This window comes from Asparagus officinalis, chromosome 2, assembly GCF_001876935.1.
Source record: "Asparagus officinalis chromosome 2, Aspof.V1, whole genome shotgun sequence".
In the NCBI taxonomy this organism is placed as follows: domain Eukaryota; kingdom Viridiplantae; phylum Streptophyta; class Magnoliopsida; order Asparagales; family Asparagaceae; genus Asparagus; species Asparagus officinalis.
The window spans coordinates 82,189,234-82,201,803 of NC_033795.1; the positions used below are offsets into that span (position 1 = coordinate 82,189,234).

The window sequence follows — 12,570 nt, forward strand, 5'->3', positions numbered from 1 at the left end:
TTCCATCCCTAAAACTCACCCATAACATCCAATAAAATATTATTTTTATCATCCAACTCATCTTCTTTCATCTTCTTTCTTATCTTTAAAAATAAACCAAACATAAGAGATGTGTCACATCATCCAACTCATCACATCTCATCTTATCTCATTTTTAAAAATCACACACATCATCCAATAATATTGTGACAACTCATCTCATCTCATCAAACCTTCCTTTCCATCCATTTCCTCAAAAAAAAAAAATTGATTTCTTTAAGTATGTGTCACATCATCCAATAATATACCTCCAACTCATCTCATCTCATCTATTTTTTTATTTTTAAAAACGAACCAAACACAAACAACCTCGAAACATCATCCAATAATATACCACCAATTCATTTCCTTATCTTTTTAACCAACCAAACAACCTCAAAACAATTTTTTTAAAAAAATCACTCACATCATCCAATAATAAGGTGACAACTCATCTCATCTCATCTCCTATTTTATAATTTCCTTCTTTTTTAAACCAACCAAATAACCTCAAAACAATTATTTTAGGAAATAGGTTTTCTATTCTTTGATTTCCCATTCTTTGAAATTTCATGTGTGAATATATTAGTCCTATATTGACTTTTTTTTTAAATAATCAACTGAAACAGATTTTTTTTGGGAACATAATTAACTGACGTGGAGAGAGAGAGAGAGAGAGGGAGAGAGAGAGAGAAAATGCCTACACTAGTTAGACCATCTCCAATGGCTAACAATTGGGTATGTTTTTTGGTGCAATGGGTAACAATTGGGTAGGCAAATGAAAAGTTGGAGAGAGAAAAGGCAAAAAGGCAAAATTTGCCTACCGGTTAATTTTCTCCAAGGATACGGCTTGTCAGCAGCTGCAATTAAAAAAAAACAAAAAAAATGCTCCATCCATTCTCCTTGCGCCACGTCAGCGAAACTGGGCCTGCAGATGGACACAGGCGCGTGTCCATCACAAAAGAGAATGTCTTTTGTTTTTTTTGTTTTTCTTTTGTTTTTCTTTCTTCCATTATTTAAATGACTTTTTTTATATCAATAATTGCTCTAAATTAATTATTTTTTTCACCCTTATTTTTTATTTTTCAAGGTCTATAAATAGAGCTTGAGTTTATGTTATTTGGACACCAAAAAAAAAAACCAAGTTTTTACTCACTTCATTCCTTATATCACCAACTTCCACATTCTCACCCTCTCATTTTTTTCTTCTTCTTCCATCTTCAACATCCTTCATGGATCCTTCAGTTAACTTAAACTTTCTCCCAAATTACAACTATCCAAACCAATCTCAAAATCCGAATATGCAACCTCAAAATCCAAATACACAACGGCCTGAAAATCATCCTTACATGCCATATGGCTATCAAAATCCTAATATGATGCCACCAATTTATGGAATGCAATACCCGTATAATCATCCTTATATGCCATATGGCTATCAACCAGTTCCTGGAAACAGCTCTCTTCCATCTCATGTCAATTTTCCAAACATTGAACCGACTAGTGAGCCAAACACACCTCGCTTTAGTAGTGGATCCACTGATATCCCACAATTTTCTACACAAATCTCTCTGGGAGAACTTGGTGGGGATACTCCCCACAGTTTTGAAGCTCCAACCCAACAATCAGCGAAGAAAGGAAATTACGCCAGTTGGACTTTTGAAGAGAACAAGTTGTTATTAACTGGTTATTTCCACTACAGTACTGACAGTGAATTGGGTTCAAATCAAAAGGGTGATACTTTTTGGGGCAAAATCTCTGATTACGTGAATGAGAACTCCGATCGTGGGATACAGAGGAACATTGTAAAATGTCAAAGTCATTTTCGTGACCTCAACAAGACAAGACTATGACTACTCACTGCATTACACTCCAAAATCAATAATCAACCCACTAGCTCAGACAAGACTATGACTACTCACTGCATTACACTCCAAAATCAATAATCAACCCACTAGCTCAGACAAGACTATGACTACTCACTGCATTACACTCCAAAATCAATAATCAACCCACTAGCTCAGACAAGACTATGACTACTCACTGCATTACACTCCAAAATCAATAATCAACCCACTAGCTCAGACAAGACTATGACTACTCACTGCATTACACTCCAAAATCAATAATCAACCCACCAGCTCTGACAAGACTATGACTACTCACTGCATTACACTCCAAAATCAATAATCAACCCACCAGCTCTGACAAGACTATGACTACTCACTGCATTACACTCCAAAATCAATAATCAACCCACCAGCTCTGACAAGACTATGACTACTCACTGCATTACACTCCAAAATCAATAATCAACCCACCAGCTCTGACAAGACTATGACTACTCACTGCATTACACTCCAAAATCAATAATCAACCCACCAGCTCTGACAAGACTATGACTACTCACTGCATTACACTCCAAAATCAATAATCAACCCACCAGCTCTGACAAGACTATGACTACTCACTGCATTACACTCCAAAAATCAATAATCAACCCACCAACTCTGACAAGACTCTGACTACTCACTGCATTACACTCCAAAATCAATAATCAACCCACTAGCTCAGACAAGACTATGACTACTCACTGCATTACACTCCAAAATCAATAATCAACCCACTAGCTCAGACAAGACTATGACTACTCAATATCTTATCTTCATATTCAATTTAGTTAACTAAATTGAATGGAATCCGGAGCTCATTCACTATAAATCTGGTAGTGCACATCATATGAATATCAACCAAAGCATTTTACTTCATACTTTCCTCTAATTATCATCCAATGGATCTACCCCCAAATATGGTTAACCTTGAAGAGGTCCAACGACAATGGGAGTTGGAAAATTCCATACTCGATAGGCAACAACAACTTCTTGAAGAGTTACAACATAGAAACGAACGACCACACAAAAAAAAAATATCTGCATAGGGATCATGGAGCAGCCCATCAAAGGCTCATGGCCGACTACTTCGACGAGTCATGCACTTACTCCGACATGCAGTTTCGCCGAAGATATCGAATGAAAAGGTCATTGTTTCTACGAATTGTAGACGCATTATCAAATTATGACAACTACTTCACTCTAAGGCGTGATAATTCAAAAAAATTGGGCTTGTCACCTATCCAAAAGTGTACAGCTGCCATCCGCATGCTTGCATACGGAGTCGCCGCAGATGCATGTGATGAGTATGTGAAGATTGGAGAATCCACCACAATTGAGTGCACTCGCAATTTTTGCGATGGGGTAATTGCTTTGTTTCAAGATGAATACTTAAGACGTCCAAATGTGGAAGACGTGCAGAGGTTACTCCAAGTTGGTCAGGAGCGTGGTTTCCCCGGAATGATTGGAAGTATCGACTGCATGCACTGGCAATGGAAGAATTGTCCTAAGGCTTGGCAAGGGCAGTTTACTAGTGGACACAAGGGGACGGCAACAGTTATCCTTGAGGCAGTGGCATCTTTTGATTTATGGATATGGCATGCTTTTTTTGGTTTGCCAGGTACATTGAACGACATTAATGTACTAGATAGGTCACCGGTATTTGACGATATTGAGTCCGGTGAAGCCCCGGAGGTGAATTTCATTGTCAATGGGCGACAATACAATCGTGCTTACTATCTTGCAGATGGAATATATCCGAAATGGCCTGTCTTTGTCCAATCAATTCAATTGCCCCAAGGCAACAAAGCGCAGTTGTTTGCCAAACAACAAGAATCATGTAGGAAGGATGTGGAACGCGCATTTGGGGTTCTCCAAGCACGATTTGCTATTATTCGCCAGCCCGCTAGAATGTGGGACATTGAGGTCTTAGGTAAAATAATGAGGGCTTGCATTATTTTACATAACATGATAGTCGAGGATGAACGAGATACATATTTGCGAAACTGGGAAAATATTGACTTCGAACCATCGAACAATGCTAGTGCTAGCTCTAGCTCCTCTTTCAATGTCCAAACACAAGTGTTGCCACAATTTGAAGTGCACGTTCAAGCCCGAGCCGAATCGGATATTCATACTAGAGCCGATCTACGTGATAGGGCCAAACACATTCAGTTGAAAAAGGATCTCGTCGAGCACATTTGGCAAAAATTTGGAGCAACCTTCGAATAGAAATGTCAAAAACTTTCAATGTTTGGTGTGTGTTTTCTTGCATGTTTCAATAAACTGTGTATGTTTGGTGTGTTTTTTCTTGTACGTTTTCAATAAATTATGTATGTTTGGTTTACCACTACATTAATAATAGTGTGTGTTGTTTTCTTTTATAAAATTAATATATTATTTATTGCATTTAAAATTAAGTTTTTTGAAAATTATAAATTATTAAAAAATACATATTATTTATTACATAATAAAAATTAAATTTTATAATTGTAAATATATTAGTAAATATAATAACGATTAAAATGTATAAAAAATAAGAATAATAGGATGAATAAATATGGTGGGGTATATGGTTGAGTGATGTGGAGGAAAGATAAAGTGAAAAACTTTTGAAAAACTAGTTGTTGTGGAGTTGAAAGACAATTGGAAAAGGCAAGTGATGTGGAGAGAGAATAAAGTGAGGTGGAAGGAGAGAGAAAGGCAATATTTGCCTTGCCATTGGAGATGGTCTTAAGGAAAGCAGGAGGTATCAAACTCATTTTATGAGAAGGTACCGGGCCAAGTACAGACCTCTTTAATTTTTTTGCCGCCCACATGTTTGCATTCTTAAGGCCAAATTTCATAAAACACCCCTGAAATTTGTCGAATCATTAGTTTATAAAAAAAACTCCTTCAACTATATGATTATTCATGAAAACACTTGAACAATGTTAAGTACAATTTTTACATGAGTATGTAAAATTATGCATGCATATATTTTTGCTAGTAAAAATTGTAGTTCACACATTTAGGTTTTTTCTTTGAAAACATTGAAAGTTGAAGGGTTTTTTTGACAAGTTGATACCCCAATACTTAAAGGATATTTCATAATATTTTGAGAGAAATGGGGGCTTATCTAATAACCGTCCAAACTTTTCTTTTTACCTAATATCTTCTCTCTAGGACACATGGCTCATGAGACCTTATTATTTAATCAGAAGCTTTTCAATAGAGGTGAGATCTGTTTTCGCACATTTTTTAGTCGCTTGAAATTGTTTAGTAGCAATTTGTTTTTGTTTTCTAATTTTGGTTGTGATTCTTTTCATACTTGATAGCATGGCGAAGTCAAATAAGCCGCTACATGCGATAAGTACGGTGTAAGTTGTGACGTTTAACAATCTTTATTATGTACGTAGACTACGAATTATAAATCCTCCCCAAGCAATTGAAATGATATTTATTTCAACCTATAGCTATCTTGTCTATTATCTTATAGATAATTACTCAAAATTATATTGATGTGTGGATATGGATATCATACTCCCTTTAAAAGCACGAGTTCGGAAAAATCTTTTAGTAGACAAAAACACCCTTGGAATTTAAATACTAATCCATTAAGTAAGAGTAACTTGATAAATTGATGAATCCTTATTGGAAATACATAGTATGAAGATAAGGATATGGTTTAAATTGAAATGTAAACCTAAATGAAAAACTTAAGTAAATTAGACGATTTATTAAATACCAAATTTATCCCCTCGCTCTAATATGTGATCAATGATCAAATTGCAAACAATTATTCATGTGCTACATGATTAATAATGTCAAAGTGAGAACAATTATTCACATGTTATATGATTAATAATTACACACAACGTGACGATCTCTCACCAATCACATGTTATATGATTAATAATTACACACAACGTGACGATCTCTCACCAACTAAAATTCAAGTAGTTCATAATACGCTTAGGTTAATTAGACGACACACAACGTGACGATCTCTCACCAACTAAAATTCAAGTAGTTCATAATACGCTTAGGTTAATTAGACGATTTAGTAAATACCAAATTTACCCCCTCGCTCTTATATGTGATCAATGATCAAACCGTAAACAATTACTCACGTGCTATACATGAATAATAATGCAAATCTGCAAATGATTATTCACATGCTATATGATTAATAATTACAAACAAAGTGGCGATCTCTCACCGACTAAAATTAAAGTAGTTCAAAGTACTGCATAGTTAGTTTCAAAATTTAATTATATTTTTATTATTTAAATAGAACTTTATTTACAATTGTTATCCTCTCATATGCAACATCATATACCAATATATATAAGCCAAGAAATTACAATAATTTCTATAGCACTTTTATCTTCTTTTACAGGCATGTGCCTTTGCTATTAGATTAGATTAGATTATTTTAAATCAATTAATTATATTGTATATCTGATCTTTTTCAGATCAAGAAATTACAATAGCTTTCAAAGTACTTTTATCTCCTTCAACAAGTATGTGTCTTTATTATTTTCTTCTTATTAGAATAGATTAGATTGTTTAAGAGTTATGAATTATAAAATTATAACAATTTTTACAGTACTTTCATCTATTTTTTTCTTATTAGATTAGATTAGATTATTTTAAAGTAATTAATTATATTGTATGTTTGATTTCTTTTCAGATCACAAAGTTTAATTATACTATTATTATCTAAATAGATACTGTTTGTATAAAAGTCAAAGAGAATCTCACACGTTCTTTAATCTTAATGCCAATTATAATACTTATATATGAGTTTTTGTTAAAATAAATTTTATGTATGTGGTTAACTTATATGATCCTACTTTAATCAGATTAGATAATTTAACATTTGTTCTTTACACTCAAACTCTTCCGCAAAATCAAGAGATTTTCAAAATTAAACTTGGGGGTTGCTTGCATTAAAAATTATGTTAGAGGGCCCATACAGTCTGTTTTATAGTTTAAGATTGTCAACACATTTTGTCTCTTATGCATATCAATTATGAGTAATAATATAATTTAATTGATCCAAGTGTATCCGAATATATTTATGGACTCTTATATTGTCTTTTGCTCTTTATCATGTACAAACCTAGCGATTCTTATTCAATTCTTTCTTTTTTATTTTTTGTCTCTTGACATTGTCTATTGTTCTTTATTATGTACAAACCTATTTTATGGATTAGGTTTATGATTTTTGAGGATAGGGTAGAAGACAATTAGGTTGATTTTGGTGTTGGACTTTATTATTTGAAGAGATTAATTTCAAAAATTCAACTCCAACCTGATATCACAATTGATATAGATGATGAAGACGCTACTCTAGAATTGCCCAAGAAAAAGATAAATGTGGAGAAAGATTGATCTCGACTCAATTAAAACATAAAATAAAAAGAATAAATAATAATATTTTTTGAATATTTTATACTATAACTTAGTTTTTGAGTAAAATTAGGAATTTTTAGAATGAACTTTCATGCAAAATTTTTAGTATTTTTGCATGCTTATGTGATTGCTTTTATCACATAAAATTATACTGTAGTTAACATTAAACTTTAGTTTTGTCTTTTTATTATTTTAAGTCTATCAAATAATGTAGGCTGAGATCTCATATATATATATATATATATATATGGTTTTTATATACTATTTCATTGAATAATACTACTATATATAGTATAATATAGTAGAGAGAAGAGAGAGAGAGAGGAGAGAGAGAGAGAGAGAGAGAGAGAGAGAGAGAGAGAGAGAGAGAGAAATGGGTATGCTTGGTACCAAGCACAATTTTGTGCTTGGTAGTGATGTGTCTCATTCCCATCCACTCATTCAATTGGGGGCCACATTCTACCCATGTGAATGTGATCCCCCATTTAAATGAGTGGAGGATAATATGCCACCTCACTACCAAGCACAAATTTTTGTACTTGGTACCAAGCATACCCATATTCCTCATATATATAATATATAAATATATATTATATTAATATAATATATATATATATAATATATAATTATATATATAATATATATATATCGTATGCTTTTGAGATTGTTTATTATAAAACATGAGCTTATATAACGTTGAAACGTACAGTGTAATTCTATTTTCAATGCAATAAGAAATATTATTTTTTTATTGCTAGAACTATGGTTCATAATGATATTGTTATTCATCCTTGGCTCCATACTATAGCTTAGGATTAGTATAGTTTAGAATATGACATATAGTATTAATTTAATTTATTTTCTTTTATTATTCTGCTTGAAGATATTATTATGTCAGCTGATATTTTTTTCTGCGGAAATCAATTATGATATCCCAGTTAAGTATATTGATCCCAGTTTAGCACAAAAATCTATTACATTAATTTTTTATAATTTTTAAATAAAAATTATAACAAATCTAATAATTAAAATAAATCTGACTTATTTATAGTAATAAAATAAGAAATAAATTATTTTGATATTAAACCACGTGCAATGCACGTGCATAAAAACTAGTAAAAATAAAAAACATAGCTTGCACATATGCGAACAAATGTTTCATTTTTGACATAATTCCTAGTACATGTATGGAAAAGAGAGATAAGAACAGATCCAACATTAAGGATACAAAGAAATAGAACAAACCACATAGGAAAGACGTAGAGCAGAAAGTAAATAAGAATACCAATGTATTGAGCGTAAAGAAGAAATACTTTACATAGATGCCGAATCATCATCATCTGAATAGAAGACTGGCTTTGAAGAAATTATGCCCCACCTACGACAACGTTGAGTCTGCACAATACTTTTGAGGATGGGATGACTGCAGTCTAAAAAAGCGCTCTTTCTGCTGAACACCTCAACTACCACTTCACTTCACCGGAGTCTTCAAAACCAATAGTTAAAGAACAAAATCAGAGAATTGTAGAAGAAAATCAAGTGAAGAGTTTGATTTTTGGTGTTTTTCAGATGGTCAAAGGAGGCTCTTTATATAGGGGTTCTAGTGAGCTGAGGCCCCAAGCAGGACTTTGAATGATAGTAATGACCAGTTACTATAACATTTGTAACATCCGCATTAATTGTCATTCAAACCTTATAATGTTCGTAACATACGAAACATTCATGCCAAAATAAAGCCTACACACTCACGCCCGCTGGCTCGCTCACACACTCGCTAGCACGCCAAAAAATTGTGCATATAACATCTTTGCTATACTATATATAACGCATATGTTAATTTAAACCACTTAAAACACAGTCAATTAGTCAATATGGGACCAATATTCACATACTATTTATTAACATGTTTTTCATCTATGGAATCCAACCATATAAATGATATCTTCCAAATAATATTTTTCACATAAATCCTACAATATTCCATTTATATTAACAACCCCCCACAATTCCATAGCTGAAAGTAAAGAAGAGAGAACGTATCATGCTTGCAGAGATGGTATCTTCCAATGTGAACATTCTCTATAGTTATCCAATTTTATCATAACAGACACAAAGTGAAATTAAATCTTTAGCTTGAATCTTTATGCGGTGATGTTCATTGGTAACAACATCATAGAGCCTATAGTAGCAATATTTAGATTTGATGCATTATGGCGTGCATTCTTACCCTTTGCATAAATATATTCAAGAAATAACCCATTTTCTCTAATTGAGGCCACACAATCATGTTTATATAGTTGGCCATCTCTAATGACATACTGCTTGCATCTCATCTTAATAGACTTGATCCCATTCAGAGTCAAACAATCTTACTGTCCTAGCAGTAAACAACACCTCTAGGTATATGAAGATAGATTCATATAATAAATATCAATTTATGATTAAGTATTTAATTCACCCAACAACTTATTGTTACCACATTGAACCTACTTTGTGAGATCTCCACTCAGATATGTTGGGTTATGAATGTCGATGAATTGATAAGGGTTTTACTCCCATTCCCAACCGGCATTTACGAATTAGTAACAACTCAAGTCCTCTAGTAAAGGGATCAGATATTTTCTTAGACTTGACAAAGTCCACAGCTATCATCCATTCATCCACAAACTTTTTCACGATCTTTATCTGCACTTGGATATGACCTCAAGTCTTGCGCTTGTAGTTTAAACCCTTAATCCTTACAATTGTGGACATCTTATCACAATGCATAGAGATTGTAGGGAATAGGCTAGCTAATCATGGGCAACACAGACATAAGTCTCTTAAGCCATTCAGCTTCTAAACCAGTAGTATCCAAAACACACATCTTAGTTTTAAAAGTAGTCCGAGACAAAATGGTCTGTTTGATAGACCTTTAGGCGACAGCGCTACTACCCAAGGTAAATACATACACCGTACACCAATTTCTATCAGAATCCACATCAATCCAATTAGCATCACTGTTTCCTATCCAAAGCCTCCCAATGGTTCTATTTGGACATCTAATATATCTACTTAATTTAGAAACTAAGTATGAAATATTTAGTCTCGTGCAATTTGTAAGATACATCAAGCTTCTAATGATCTGAGAATATCTTCACTGAGATGCAGAGAATCCACTTACATACTTGTAGAGAGTTAATAAAGGATTGTATGGAATTTTAACGGGTTTATAATTCTTAGATCTACGTTTCTCAATAATCATTTCAACATAGTGAGATTGAGAAATTATTATGCTCTCAGCTGATCTAAGGCCAAGAATCACATTAGTGACTCCCATGTCCTTCATATTTAACTCACTACTCAAGAATGACTTAGTCTCATTGATTAACCCAATGTTAGACCCAAACAATAAAATATTATCAATATAAATGCATAGAAGAATATAAGAATCACCTCTTACTTTGCTATAAACACACTTATCAGGCTCAATTACATTAAAACCAAAAGCAGTGATAATAGTATCAAACCTTTTATACCATTATTTAGGGGCTTGTTTAAGTCCATACAATGACTTCACAAGTTTACATACTTTCCTTTCATTACTGGGTGTGACAAATCCTTCAGACCGATCCTATAAATCCCTTTTTCAAGAAAACTATGAAGAAAAGCAGTTTTCACATTCATCTAGTGCATAGTGAAATTATAGAAGCTGTTATGGTGCTTCAAACACTAACGATTAATCTCCAATCAATAGCCGATAAGTGTCCCATATTAGATGTATAATCTAATCAGTTCACCACCTCAGGACAATCTAAGTGCCCCATTCGGACAACTCGACGGGTCGACAACCCTTTAACCAGCTCGAAAGGTGGTATGTGTTGACCTCCTTGCTAGGTTGAGTCGGCAAGCGACCCACTCGACCAGCTCCTCGGCCAACATCTTGCAAAGACCACTTGAAAGACATCATCTCCCGCTACTCAATCAGAGGAGTAGAAAGGCGGCAAATACCTCGAACCCCCCTCTGATAGGTCATCACCATCACATTAAGTGCATGTTCAGGTGCCATCATTTCTCCATTCTTGAAAGTCTTTAGGACACATCAGACCACGGCATCACTGTGTGCATCCAGCCATATCATGTTAAATGAGGAAGTGATCCCCTCCACTCCATTGCCGACACCTATAAAGCCTATGCTGACTCAACCACAAGCTCATACTTTGCCAGAGTTAACGAACTACCCCACAACCTTTGCTATAAAATAGAGATACTATTTTCAATAATAGAGTAAGATCTTGACTACTACTCATTGTGCTTAAGAATTACTGCAGTTCATTTTACTTTTACACTCAAGCAAATCACTGACTTGATCATCAGAGGAACAATCAGGGAACCCAACCCCGTCCTTGTAGGTAGTAAAAATTGCCTAAGTGTCAAAGCTCATCTGACTGGTCCCGCCTGTCGATAGCTTGGGCTCGTCTGTTCAGCGAGCCCAGCACAGCTCGCCTGCAAGCACAAGCGAGCTCGCCAACACGCTATGCTTAAACGTTACCTGACTGGCCTCGCCTTCTTATTGAGCTCACCTGTAGAGCTCAACCTCGTCTCCTTATTTGAGCTCGCTCGTAGAGCTCTACCTCGTCTGTCTATTGAGCTCACGGTAGAGCTCAGTCGCTTCTCCTTGTTGAGCTCGCCCGTAAAGCTCAACCTCACCTATTTATTGAGCTCGCCCGCAGATTTCAATCTCGCCCAATTATTAAGCTCGCCCGTAGAGCTCAACCTCGCATGTCTATTGAGCTTGCCCGCAGAGCTCAGTCGCCTTACCTTGTTGAGCTCGACCGTGGATCTCAACCTCGCCTCCTTATTGAGTTTGCCTGTAGATTTTCAACCTCGCCTGTTTGTTGAGCTCGCTAGCATGAGTTCAACCTCGCTTGAATGCTTCGCTTGTCTGCACGAGCCAAACACGCCTGTAGGGAGCTCGCCCGCACGAACTCCGCTTGCTAACGAATGCTAGCTTACACATTGGAGGGGCCCTCTAGCCGACCCTGCCCGTTCTCCAAGCTCACCTGCAAGCTAGTCTGAGCATTCAGATAGCTCTCGAGCTCACCCATAGCTTTTCCAATCTCGCTTGAGCAATGCAAGCGGGCTGCTTGTTTGTGGGAGTGAGCCTATACACTTCTCACGTCCTGGATGATGATGAGGCATGGCTCTCACCTCCCTGTAGGCTGTCTAAAAATCACAATGGATAGCTAATCCCTATCAAGCCTTGATAATGGGAGTTACAATC

General features: G+C 35.0%; 2 protein-coding genes across 2 annotated transcripts; both read left to right on the forward strand.

Moving 5' to 3' along the window:
• Positions 1,320-1,871, forward strand: LOC109831423. The gene has a single exon (XM_020398746.1). It carries the CDS (start codon positions 1,320-1,322, stop codon positions 1,869-1,871), a length of 552 nt encoding a protein of 183 aa, XP_020254335.1.
• Positions 2,929-4,142, forward strand: LOC109831844. The gene has a single exon (XM_020399302.1). The coding sequence runs from the start codon at positions 2,985-2,987 to the stop codon at positions 4,137-4,139; it is 1,155 nt and encodes a 384-aa protein (XP_020254891.1). The 5' UTR covers positions 2,929-2,984; the 3' UTR covers positions 4,140-4,142.